At 33.8% G+C, this 14,089-nt stretch overlaps 1 protein-coding gene across 2 annotated transcripts in view; it reads right to left on the bottom strand.

Annotated features, from left to right (window-relative positions):
- The window catches only part of LOC126748207 (muscle calcium channel subunit alpha-1), a 120,256-nt gene that overhangs the window by 47,010 nt on the left and 59,157 nt on the right, over positions 1-14,089 (bottom strand). For both annotated transcript variants that reach the window (XM_050457281.1, XM_050457282.1), the window contains exons 3-5: positions 11,619-11,724; positions 1,838-1,977; positions 1,640-1,746 (exon numbers count right to left, since the gene is read on the bottom strand). In XM_050457281.1, coding sequence (XP_050313238.1) covers positions 1,640-1,746; positions 1,838-1,977; positions 11,619-11,724 — 353 coding nt within the window. The remainder of the gene's footprint in view (positions 1-1,639; positions 1,747-1,837; positions 1,978-11,618; positions 11,725-14,089) is intronic.

Here is a 14,089-nt window from a genome sequence, read left to right as displayed (position 1 = left end):
TATTCTGAGGAACTAGAAAGTACCCCAGACTGTGCTAGGTCCAGAAGATTTTCGCTAAAAAACAATTAGTATACATTTACAGAAGCGATACTCTGCTCGAATTATTTCGAGTTCGTAATTGACCCAAAACCTGGAAAGGAGGGCCTCTTAGAATAAGCCTACTAGATAATCGGGAAAACTGGGAAGTTAGCAAAAAGGTGGTGACAGTACTCTTCATAGAGGATCTCGAAAAAAGAAGTTTTGGCAACAACGTCCTTTGAGGTGATGTACTCAATATCATTTATATCATAGTCACAACTAATGAAGCTGAAACCAAACAAATCTAATTTAGTTGTGAAAATTTGTCGTGGCCGCTCAAAATGCATGTCTCCCTGCAACAAATAGGAATGCATTATTGATTCGTCGTACAATTACACGTAAAAGATAATGTCACTCAACAGATCGCACATGACATTATTTGCTTATTAAAATTTTCGATCACACTGTCACGGACCGAAGGCTCTATGTTTCGTATCTCTTTCACATCGTATTTCGTATTTTATGATGGATCCTGCGTTGTTTTTATAGAGTGTGCTTTTAAAATAACATCACACAAAGAAGCGATAGAGAATTGCGTTAAAAAAAAACTTTTAAAGAATAATTTCACATACAGTTGCAGGGCATCTCACTTACTTTTATATATTTTTACATTTTTCACTAACCTATGCCATTTTCTCATTAAACTTTTAATGTCACAAACTCACAAATAAAAATAAACTATCATCTTTAAAGGTGACGAAACCGAGAGCGGGAAAAACCACCAGTAATGGCAACTTGAAAAAGCAACTATAGTGGGATGATTGCAATAAATTTAAAGTTTCCGCCATATACATATAAATTCCTGATTACTTGTCACAATATTTGCTTTTAAACTAAACATTTTAGAAAGTTCCTGGTCATGCAAGGCCTCTGGCCAATGGTAAACCTCAATTTTTTGAACTGATTATGGTTTTCTTTAAAGGCCTGTCATGATGTTTTTAATTAAATAGTATGTTTTGCCTTATCTTGGAACCATAGTAATAAGTTCCTTAATGAAAGCATGTGAACACAGCAGAAGTCCAACCGAAAACTAGCACCACTAAGAAGAAAGTGAGGAACCTCATGAAGAACATCAAAAACAAGAACTCTTATCTGAAATTCAGCCTAAAAGAACCATTTAGATGAAAGGGGAGAAGAGCTATCTGTAATCTGCAATGCTGTATTCCACCATACCTATTTTCTATCATAAAATATACACGTCGCATATATCTCTTGTCAAAAATAGGGCAGAGAGAAGAGATAGTAGGATGTTTAACCCTAAAGATTCTGGAAGGTTAAACGTCCTTCCAGAAGCTGTAGACTATCTATGTAAAGAGATAGACAATGCTGAGAGTCTTTCAAGCTCTCCTCTCCGGTCTGGAAATGCCTGGAGTCCTATTTAATAAAACAAGGACAGCAGTAGCCTTAACAATCATAAAAACCTAAGGCGTCGTCGGATCGACTCTACTAATTATCTCAGATCTAGCCGTTAATACTCTTGGTACATGGAAATTAAGGTTTTTTTCATCTCACTCAATAAGTAGAAAAATAACAAATATGCAGTTAATGTTTGTATACTTACTGGGAACACCAGACACCAGTCTTAGAGGACGCAGGACTCGAAATGCCCTTAAAGCTTTTACGTCGAAACTATCTCTAGTAAGAAACGAAAGAGCCGTACTTATTGTACTGAAATCAAAAAATATATATATAAAAACATATACGAATAAAGTATTATTTATGGTCATGATTAAGGAGGTGCATATAAAATGTCACTTACCCTATAACTACAATTGTAAAATCTAATAAATTCCAACCGTTTCTTAAATACGCCCCTGGATGCATCAAAAATCCATACGCTATGATTTTCATTATACATTCTGCTGTAAAAATTACCAGGAAAACGTACTCAATTTTTTCCTGAAAGAAAAAAAATTGCATTAGACATATTTAAAAAATTGTTTCTGGATGTTACTATTAAAACTACATGATCTCTAACAAATTATCATAATCCTCCATCAGTGCGTCGACTGAAACTGAATTTCTTCATTAGTGGAACGCTTTTATATGGAACCTGCGCGAAGCTTAAGCGCGCATGTCTGATTCTGGCGCATGATCTGTTCCAATGTGGATCATAAGTAGGGTCTAATAAATGCTGCTCTTTTCTTTCCCTCTTAATTTTCTTGGGCGTAGAAAAACGGCGAGTCCCACTGATCCTGGCCTGTATATAATACATATTCTTCTATAAGCTACTAGAAAGAAGGCTTGGACTGAAGATGAATGTAATAAATTTAATTGCTGCAATTCTTAATGAGTTTAATTAGATAAATGTTAAAATAAAGCTGGTATATATTTTTTTTATTCGGAAAATATATTTATTGCATATAAATTATATTTATTCATTCAAGAAAGATAAAAAAGTTTCTTCTACTAAATCTTTTATTAAGTTAAAATAAATAGGAGAAACAGTTTTCAAAAGATCGATTGAGTTTTTGCGGAATCCTTGAACCTTTGGCGTACTTTCCAGTTAATATACTTTTAATATACGAGCAATCATTTAGTTTTTATTAATAAAACGCGAAGGTAAAATTATTTTTTTTAATTAATTTATTTTATATATTTCCTAAATCTCTTGCTGTGTTTGGTATTTTAAGTACTTTAATCTTCGTTCTATTTCCCGTCTTTGTATTTATCTTTGCCTTTATCTTCGTTTTGGTCCTTGTCTTTGTCTACACTTTCTCTGCCACTTTTTTTTATCGATTAGTTATGACGTTACAAGTATTCTTCCCAGGGAAATGAAGGCTTTTTGTAATTATTTTCAGCATGGGACTGCTTCATTTTTTCCAAAACTGTAATTTTAGAAAAACAGTAATTCTGCATTTTTCTAGGAAGCTGTGGTAATTTCTTAAATCTTCTAGCAGTTGGGGGTAACTTTTTTAATTTTTTCCTAGAGAGTTATTTTGTTACGAAGTTTTTTTACGTTCTAAAGCTCTTAATTTTACCAGTTTCTTTTTTTCAATTTCTCGGCCACATTCTTGGATTCTCATCAATTTCCTTTTATAAATCTGATTCTGTCAGCCGTCAAACACCGCAACGCTCCTCTTTGACTCCTTAGCATCCTTCAGCCATTAGACTCTTAATTTATCGTTTAGATGGGCAGTTTTTGCTTGCTTATTAATAATGTCGTTGGCTTTTCAACATTATTGAACATCCCAACTCATATGGAGTTATTCTGTCTTTCGTCCAGGCAGTTAGGCTTATCAGTTTTCTAATTGACAGGTGACTGCAATAAAGATACTCATTTAGTCTTTCGAGGCAACTAGAGAATCTTCGTTTTCAGGCAGTTACGGGTATATCTTATTGGTTTTTCCACGCAATTAAAGCAAATTCTTATTTTCTCCAGGTAGGTGTTAGAAACGAGCAGGATAGATAACACACCATTAGGATTAGACAAATTAAAATTTGTAGAAATAACGGCATTTCGAAAATTCAAAAATGTCACTTTGTTAGCTACGACCTCTTTGAAATAACGTATTAGTTTAATGAATTCTTCCAGGCAATTTCTGTATTCTTTTAGCGTTCCTGGATAATTAGAGACAAAGTTGGCCCGCACGCCTTAGGCATGGAAAACTACGCTAAGGTTTAATATTTAATCGCTATTGCAATAAAGTGATGAATATCATCCTCCGCAGTAAAATTTTTCCTTATATTATTTTGCAAAACATAATTCTCCCCGTCACTCAATATAGAATTAACGTCTGTTTCGCTAAGAAATTTAATTTTGAAGAGCGTCAACCCTTAATCCTTCGACATAATCTCCTCAACCATAATATTTCTAATAACTGTAAAATGCAAACTTTCATAAAATGTATTTTCCGTTTAAAGAGACTTAAATTCTGGGTTTGAAATATAGCGATAATTAATAAACAACTAGTACGGCGTGCAAAGCAACGGAATGAATCAGCAAAAGTTATATCTATTATCACTGACTTTAAATGTCTGCTTAATTTATTTGGATTATTGGGTTATTATACAAATAGATGCAAGCGTCAACAGTCCTATACCACAACACTCGCGGTAAGCCTGCAGTAATTATCAGTGAACTAGCGAGCCATGAATGTTAGGGTAATGACACGCGCTAGTGTTCAGCATCTGGACGAAAACTCGAACATTTTGCTAGTTAATTCTTAAATTACAAACCGAATTGAAGAACGAACGAACACCATGGCTGCAAATTAAAGCGTATTAATTAGGAAATTTGGCGACCCGCCAAAATATTCGCAATGATGTTACTTCAGGTTCAGCAATGCAGTTTTCAGATCACTCGAGTACAAAAACAGTATGAGCTCTAGACTTGTTATGTCAGTGACAAATGCGGTATAATATTCGACAATGCAGTCTCCCCAAACAACGCGAATGTTGAGTTACGAAAATCAGTTTCACGTTTGGGCACGTCTTTGGAATAATTTAATCTGCTAGATTCGGATAATATTATGTTACGAAATTGGTTTAGCAAGCATTTTGGCGCCTTGCTTAAGCATCGCGACAATGCAGTACAAACTTTCAGAGTACAATTATTATAGTCTGCTTTATTTTGGTCACCAGTCAAACAACCTGCTTGAAACTAACGAACAATATAAATAGCTAGTTGTAACATAGTAAAAAGCAGGAGTTTTGACAGGTGTCCAAAATAACTATGTTAGGCGGCGCGGCGCCTATACCTTCTTGTTAGACTATTCCAATGAAGACTTACATTACAAAATTGCGTTACACGACTCGATTTGGCTTTAGAAAATGTCGATGCATATGTTTCCTTTACTTGTGAGGATCAAAGAATACTCTAAAATATTTGGAAAAAGCAATTTGGCAGCTCGCCAGAACATTCATGACATGTTACAATATGAGGTTTAACAGTACTGTCATCATCATTTGAGGCTATTCGGATGAAAACTGGTTCAAGCTGTAGATTTACGATGATGTTATATTATAAAATTGGATTGTACACCAGAATTCGGCCTTGGAATTTTTTGATGGATATGAGCAAAGCCGTTTGGCGGCTCGCCAAAGGTTTTTAGAAGTAAGTTTGACAGTGCCGTCACCTTTCAAATGAAAAAATCGTACAAGCGCTAGGTTTACCATATTGCTACAATATGAGTTGGGTTGTATATTTGAACGCGGATGTCGAATATTTTATTGAATATAATGCCAGAATATGTTTAACAAAAACCCTTTTCGACAAAATTTGGCGATGTTCGACAGTGCGGTCGCCTATTTTTTTAAAAGTTAGCTAAATCAAAACCATTCGCGACATATAGTATGAAGTTTGACATACTGTCACCAGATTTTTAGATTAAGCGAATGGAAATGTTCTCAAAAGTTTGAAGACTTATTGTTCTCCAAGCTCTAGGTTTGCCACACTGAAAAAAATGTGTAAGAATAAATGCTACAATTGGAGCAATTTTCTTTATAAAAAAGGTACAAATAGAGACGGTAACAAATGATTAAAACAATCTTTATAAAATTATAATTGAAATGTCTTAAATTTGGCATACCTATACAAGTGTATAAACTATGGGTATTCTTCTAGGAAACTTTTAGGCAATATTGTAAGCTCAATGAGTAAAATTTCTTTAGCTAAAATAGGGTTGCATAAATGATGAGTTTAAGAGGTACATACAAATGAAACGTCTTATTGATAATAAATATTACTGTTTATATAAGGTACATTTAATTGGACTATACGCTGTAGGCCATTTTGAAGATGATGAAACGTATTGATTTTAAAAACCATAGAAATGTTTAAAATGTATGGATAAATCAATCAAGTTTTAATTAACTTTATCAGTAATTTACAGATTCCAGCGAAATAATAATAAAACAAAAATTGTTGATAAGGATACGTTTTAAAAAAGTTTAGTTCATAACGATTCTCATTTTTTTCCAAGTTATCTTGAAAACCTAAAATTTTCTATAGTATCTCTGCATAACTTTATGCTCATGTGACTGTTTTTCTATCTGCTATAGTTTCATCCCAATCATCAAAATGGGCCACGCTGTATGTTGGACCAAATCTTTTTACAAAAAAAATACTAATACTAAAAAAATACTAGCACGTACATAAGTAACAACATACATAAGTAAAGAAAATATTTTATACTAAATTTGAGAATGAAAAATAAAATTAGATCAAATGTTTAAAAAATCTAATTCTAAAGAAATAATAATACTTAAACATATTGTAACGAAATTCGGGAACACACTTTTATTGTCAACGTCAAAAACAGTAACCTAACTCGCCTTGACTGTCGTTTAATTGTTTCCAAGGAAAAAACTAACTAAATAATTAAAAACTGAATGAATTGTCACGAAGCGCGTCCTTTTTAAAACCCGATGGAACAGTTTCGAAATATTTAGAATTATCTTCATTGTTTTTGCCGAAAGAGACCAATAATTTTAGGAGAATACTGACAGTCAAAGCAAGCAAGTATACAAATTCTAGAAAATTAGAACTACAGGGATTTATAATAATATAACCTAAATAACCTAAATTGGGGCCAAAATGGAGCTCTAGAACAAGATAAACTACTTAAAAACTAAACACTATAGATAAAAATAATAAACCAAACGTAAGTAGAACCCTAAAGAAACCCTACGAATTAAAAACATTTTTTTAAAAAATCCACGAGGGGCTTATGCGGTCAAAAGTCACGAGAACGGGAACCACATAACCACAAAACACAAAAATATAAAAAATTAGTGGTTGCATACAAACCGGTAGAAATTTCTGTGACAGATTTGGTAGCGACCTCCCGTTTGGCAACGGAATCTATTAAAATTAATTTGACCGATTGAAAGGCTTAATTAAACCGGTAAAATCAAATTTCAAGAAATCTCATTAGCCTTTTTTAATCGCAATATCTAAAGAGCCCGTTTAAAAAGATTTGTGATAAAACATCATTTTTACCAGTAAATTTTTTGAGAAAAATATGTATCGAATAATAACGCAGCCTGTTTCTTAAAAATTGTAAGATCTTGCACGTGTAGTGAGAATTAAAACATATATGTTGTTAAGAAAACCGTCACAAAAGGTTGTCAGAATAAAAAATTACTATTTTTGAAACTTTTTCTAAAAATAGTTAATCAATTCTGGACAAGGACTAAGAGTAGACTATTACTCTTATTAGTATATTAAAAGGAATAACTCTCTCAACTACTTTCACACATTTTCTGATTTCATTGTAGCAAAATATGCGACTCACTATTGGGCTATTTACCACTTGACGAGTTTAGAATACTGTCAGATTTACTTTGATATGCCCATAGGATTTCTTGCTACAAGTAACATAAAATTTGCTACAATTTGTAAAAAAAAAGGTCGGCGCAACATTGTAGTAAAAAATACAATGCCATTTTTTACAGTGCATGTTATTCTTATACGAGGTTGGGTTTCAGGTTTAGGCATAATATGCTAGATAAAACGACTTTTGGAAAATATTCGCCGAAAGAAATTTGGCAGATCGCTAAAACATTCGCGATGATGTTACGGAACAAAGTTCGATAGTGTAGTGGTTTTTTTTGTATACCGGTCATCTTGGAAAATCACCCAACAACACCCTTTACTGTCATGAGGACATATTTATTCTTGTTTCGTTCACAATTTTAAGGACATCATTGATAGGAGGTTCCCACAGGTCATAAAGCAATCAAGGTCTTAAGCACTTTTTCACATCCCTTGTTGATAAAAGATGCACTTTTTGAACATTTTTACACCCACTAAGTAAAACAAGCTGGTAAAAAGTCACACGGTCAAAGTTTAGTTGCTACAGTTCCTCAGGTACTGTCACGGTCAAATTGAGATACTGTCGCCGAGAAGTAGTGTGGGAGTTGAATCGCGAGTCGTAGTCGCATTCGCAGTGACAAGTTGCTCACAGAGTTTTCCCTATTACCCCCAATACCCAAAATGGATTTTTTCTCTCTTTACACCTTTCGTGACCTAATGAAGGTCCGTAAATACTCTTATACTCTGAAACCAGTTAAAAACTACCTGTATTATTGTCGCTAGTTATGTCCGGTCGTCGTGTGTTGATGCAATAAGTTAAAGTACTTAACCCAATGTGATTAGAGTATAAGCACCATTGTTACTAGTTAGTAAGACGTGAGTTAAGTTACCTGTTAAACAGCAAATGTGAGCGTAAATAAGGTTAAATTAAGTATATAGAAAGACAGTAAAGACAATCCATAGTTTACAACTGCCTTAATGAATAATTCTTCTATTTTCCTATATTTGAGTCTAATAAATGAGCACATTTTGTAATGTAAAAGTTTGTTTTATTTATTAGGTTAATTGGTTCAGCGCCATATAAGCTGTGGTCCTTCGATGAACATAAAAAGTAAATAAGTACAGTCCACTAGTAGTCTCCAGTGACATAATTAAATAATTGTGTCGCCCTCTACCTAGGGAAGAAATCAAGTCGTCGACTTGCTTTGATGTTATGTTACAAGAAGGTATGACTTCAGAATGTAGGATTACTTTATTCGTGAACATATTTATGACGACGTTACGAAACAAACTTCGATAGTGTAGTCGCCTTTTTTTTATATTGATCGAATGACAAAATTGTGAAGTTATTGGTCTGCTATACTATCATGTTACAAGGTTGGGTAGTACATGGCTTAGTAGAATATATGAATACTCTTTTATGTACGTTTTTTAAAAATATTTGGAAAATTAAATTTGGCAGCTCGCCAAAACTTTCGTGACGAAATTACGTTACGACGTTTGACAATAACGTTAAAAACTTTCTTAATTTGTGTTATGTTATGTAAGGAGGTAGGTTTGCTTCAAATTATATTGTTATATGGAATAACTTATTGCGCACGTCGTCTGTTAAGAACAAAGTAGATTGGTAATTATATGGCGAAATGTATTTAACTGCAATCGTATAAACAAGTCGTTGATTTACAATAACGTTCAAGGTTGCAACTTTAGAATACTAATATGCTTATACACAAATATTAAAACCAAAAGTAGCTTTTCAAAACAGTATTTTTTTAATATTAAGAGAGCATTGATAAACCCCTTTTATTAAAAAAGCTTTTAAATATACATTCACTAATCTGATTTTTGATCTGATTGATAGGAGCTATTAAATCAATACCCGGCAGCATTTCGTCATTGTTTACCATCCAGAGGGACAAACAGTTTGAATTCGAATCAATAATAAATCAGACCTACCTACTTAGAAAGGAAGAATTGTCAATATTTTGTATGCGAGCATTTACAAGGATTTAAAGCAAAATTATCTATATATGTTGAAAATCTCAAAAACTTAAAAAATAAAAATCATCACTAAGTTAAGACCATGAACAGCATATACTTTTGCCCTTAATATATCGCAATCTCGATGTACGCTCAGATCTATCACCAAACTTCTTAGGCAAACATTTAAACGCGCAGGTCAGGAATCGGGTGGGTTCGTGGCGACTCGTAGCTAATCGTGCTAGCGTTGTTGCCATATTGTGCGAGAATTAGGGGCGAGGTTGAAAATTCCCATATAGTTAATTATTCCGGAAAAATGAATGGTTGGAAGAAAAAAGAATGCCTATTTTCAACGTAATATATCATGAAGTTGTTTTTTCTCTCTTTAAGTTATATTAGACCAGCAAAATTATTAAAAAAAAAAACTACTTTATGATTGTCACAAAAAAACATAAAAATTATATTTTCTTTAAATTTAAATGATAAAATAAACTTTAAAGTAAAAATTTAACGCGGATAGTCAAGTAACTAAAAGAGAGGCGATCCTGGATTGTTCAGCAGTAAGGGGAGCTGAAATAGTGAGGGTGGTGCAATATTCCTTAGGAATCATTACTCTTGTTTTGGTTTTCTGGATTCTCTGAACCTTATATACCCTTACCCCGAACAAGCATAACCAGGTCTGATGAAGTACTATTCTTACTTTAACTGCTTCCCTTACTTGGGGAATACACCAGAAAGTCAGTCTTTATACTTATTTAAATTACTATTTGAGTATAATAGTAATAGTTCAAGTACTTATATCAATATTTAATTTCAGACTTTTACATGTAAAACTTTAAAGAGTTGTTCAATCATCATGAGCATTTCACTAAGAATAATTTATAATCCAGAATTATACTTTATTCACGTAAATGGGTTATTAAACGTCTATTAGGTTATCAGTAACAAATAATTTATTATAAAACGTAATTTTTTAAATATAACGGTGCCTAAATTGCTTACTTTAGGCAATAGCATGAAATAATATATAAAACAAAAAAAACGTGAATATGATAGAAATAAACTGTTTAAACATCGCATTTATCGCCAGTTTAAATTTAATGCAGGCAACAAGCAATAAATCGCTTATCCTCTATAAATATTTCACGCGGGAAGGGTCGAGAATTTTAAGGGCGGAAGTTCACATCACTGCATATGAATGCGGTACATAACTGCACTGTAAGCAATTTTATCGTAAACAATACACTTTGCAGAACTAATTACCGAATTAATATTAAATTATATGTCACTTTTAGTAATTAAGTCCATCCAACCAAAAGAAAATAATGAAATGGCTCCGGCATCGAGTTCATTAGGCTTAACGTCCAATGATGCAATAATTGTTATTTGTTGAGAACGAAAGAAGAGGCAACAGATAGCAACATTAGTATCTCCAATATATATATGTATATATATATATATACATGTCTATCTATGTCTCTTAGGAACTAATGGAACGATGAACTCTTCTCCCTCGCCCATTACTAGATAAAAGGCATTAAAAAGCTTCTGCTCTACCTTCGAGCTAGCTAGAACTAAACCTCAGATTTTCAGCGTATGGAAGAAGCTCTCCATGACTCCTTAGAAGGAAAATTCCCTTTAATTAACACAAACGAGGGCATGACCTTCAAGCTTCACCTTCAGGAATGCCTAGTAGCTCCATCATTTTAGCCTATAGCTCAATAACCGTGTGTACTCATCCAAAATCTTATCAAGACAGTGCCAAATTATCACTGTAGTCCCGCCCCCACTTTCACCTGCCAGAAAGTATGAAAAGTCACTAGCGCTGCCCTTCATCTTTCCTACAGTCCTGGAAAATTGCTTGCCTCTTTTCCTGCCCGCCTTATCATAAGTGATAGAAATAGTGATCCTCCTTTTTTATCCACCATCGCACAAGACGAAGGTCTTGGGCCCCAATAGGCCAATTTGGATTGCGCCTTAAGTATTCTATTAACCACCAGCCAAACCGGCTCGGATACGCCATCATCCAACTAACTAAGAGCTGTCCTTAAAGATAGTCCTTTGACAGGATGTGGCGGGCCGGTTGATATCTAAGCTGATCGATGCCTACTTTTCATGTCACCAGGATCTTCTGGTGTTCTCCTTTATAACTAATCGTTCTCTACCACTAAACCTAACGAGCACCAATGAGGTCACCTTCGAGCTTAGGCCTTTTTCCAGTATACCAGTTATCCAAAACAAGACTCACGTATCATTTTGCTAGATGTAATTTAATAAAGCAATAAAACTGACAATTACTTACCAAGTATGCATTTGTGGTATTGGAATCGCCATTAGGAAACGGAGTGTACACAGCCAGCGCAACACAGTTTGCGAAAATCGTCATTAAGATCAGCCATTCAAAGGGTCTAATTGTTTGAAGTTAAGGAAATTTTCTTGATTAACACAATCTTAATTAAAAAACGCATATACAGGCCTGGCCAACTCAGATTTTGGGTGCGGAAATCAATGTATTATTTAGCAATAACAAATCTAGGTCATAAGTAGATGTATTGCCGTTCTCACTTTTTCCGGTGGCATATTAATACATTATTTTGGCACTCAAGAAATAAATTGGCTAGTCGTGTATGTCAGCACCGAGTGAATTATAGTGAATCGCCTTTCCGATGTATGCTCATGTGTTTTAAATTTTCCTCATAGTAAGGTCATTTAATGTAAGAGGAATACGTCCATGCCTAATAACGATTTTATGTCAAATCTATATCACATATCATAAATTAAATAAAATGTGCTTATGAGAACATGATTGACATGCCCTTGCTAGCACGTGGCTCGTTCTAGTTATACATTAAACCAAAATTAATTAAAATTTTTTTTTTTAATTTGTTACTTCTGTTAAAAAGTATAAGTGTCCGTATAATAAACTAAGTGTTGGCTTAATGTTATCGTTAACAAAAACCCATTTTCTATTTCATACTTTAATCGCCCAAAAGCAATTTAATAAAAGTACTGAAATATCAAACAAAATGATGTCATAGGCCATTAAGATTTAAGTATAACCATTTACTCAAATGAAAAAGGTATTAAAAAAGTTATATCTGCACTTACGGAAAATCTTCCGGCGAAATCCGTTTAATCGTCCAATTAATCACTTGTCTCATAAATTTAATCATTTTTATTAAATAGTTTTTTTACAACATTTTTTATTGCATTATTTGCAATTTTTATTTATTTTTTCTTTATTTCAAGTGTGCAGCTAATAAGTCGAGTGGACTCCTGTCTGCGCCTTCTTAATTCAACGTCGGATAGAATCCTTATACTGCAGTTCTAGAGAAGAGAAGTGCTAATAGAATGATGGCTTGTCCTTGTCAGACAAGCATTGACATAAAAAGAGACAACAAGCGATTCTATTACTTTTTTTTTACTCCTTATAATTCACGAATAAGCCACAGGTTGAGAAAACTCGTGACGTCTCGGGTGAATATGAAAGCGTTGTTGCCATATATTTGCCAATTGTCAGAACCAAAGAAATGATGTTTTCAGGTCTTCCATCGATTATGAGAACGCATTCGACAATGTAAAACGTGACCTCCTAATATCGTACCTTGAGGTCCTCGATTGTAATCTATACGGGAACCAGAAAGCAGATATCGAAGGAACAGAAATGAACCAGATCCAGAATCGATGAAGTCAACAGCTGAGTAGTTCGATATAAAAAAGAGTGTAAGACAAGGCTGCGGTTTATCACCAATGTTGTTCAATCTCTACTTGGAAAGTGTGTTTTTGAGTCGGTTTTAGAGAACCCTATAGGTGTTACAGTGAACGGGATACATATCAATAAAATCAGATATGCAGATGTTACTGTAATAATCGCGAATAATGCAAACGATCTTCAGGAATTATTAAGCCACGTAAATGAAACAACCACAAGATCAAGCCTGAGAATTAATGTAAAAAAAACGGGGTTTATGGTCGTGAGTAAGACTAATATTCCACAAATCAGATAACCCAGAATAATAGATTAGATGTAGAATAGAACAATCAAGAGCAACCTTCCTTAAATTCAAAAAATTCGTCACAAATAATAATCTAACCTTTAAACTAAGATACAGAATTACGAGACAGTTTTACCACTAACCAAAACTCATTAAGTCACACTTAATTTAAAGGCAAGATCTCAGTTTTAATCTTCTCCCGAAGATGCTAACATCGTTAGCGAATCACGTGTCGAGAGTAAAAATAAAGATTTTTGGTTAGTGGTAAAACTGTCTCGTAATTTGAGCATCACACAAGGTTCCAACCATAGGACAATAAGATACAGAACTCTAAAATGTTATGTTTGGTTATTTAATTTGTACGGTGCCCTCTACACTGGACATTAAAAGCAAGTTCAATACATAAATTAGGAGCATTTGAGATGTGGTGTCTGAGAAGAATGCTGAAAATATCATAAGTAGACCACATAAGAAAGTTATTCGAAGAGCACAAATAGAAGATCGTGACCTTTTTGAAAACGTAGAATAGTCTCATACTGAGGATATATGGTGAGAAGAGAAGGAACTATGAATCCAGCGCCTTATCCTTCAGGTTATTAGATCAAAGGAGGAAAGACAGGAATAGGAAGAAGGAAGCTTTCGTGGTTGCGGAATATTAGACAATGGATGAGGATAAGTAGTTTTTAAGAACTTTAAAATGCTGCAATTAACAAAAGCATATGACGGACGCCTTCACAATAACTTGCATGGCACACGAAGGAGAAGAAGAAGAAGTTGT

The sequence above is a fragment of the Anthonomus grandis genome, chromosome 22 (assembly GCF_022605725.1).
Source record: "Anthonomus grandis grandis chromosome 22, icAntGran1.3, whole genome shotgun sequence".
NCBI classification, from domain to species: domain Eukaryota; kingdom Metazoa; phylum Arthropoda; class Insecta; order Coleoptera; family Curculionidae; genus Anthonomus; species Anthonomus grandis.
This window is presented reverse-complemented; position numbering and strand designations above follow the sequence as displayed.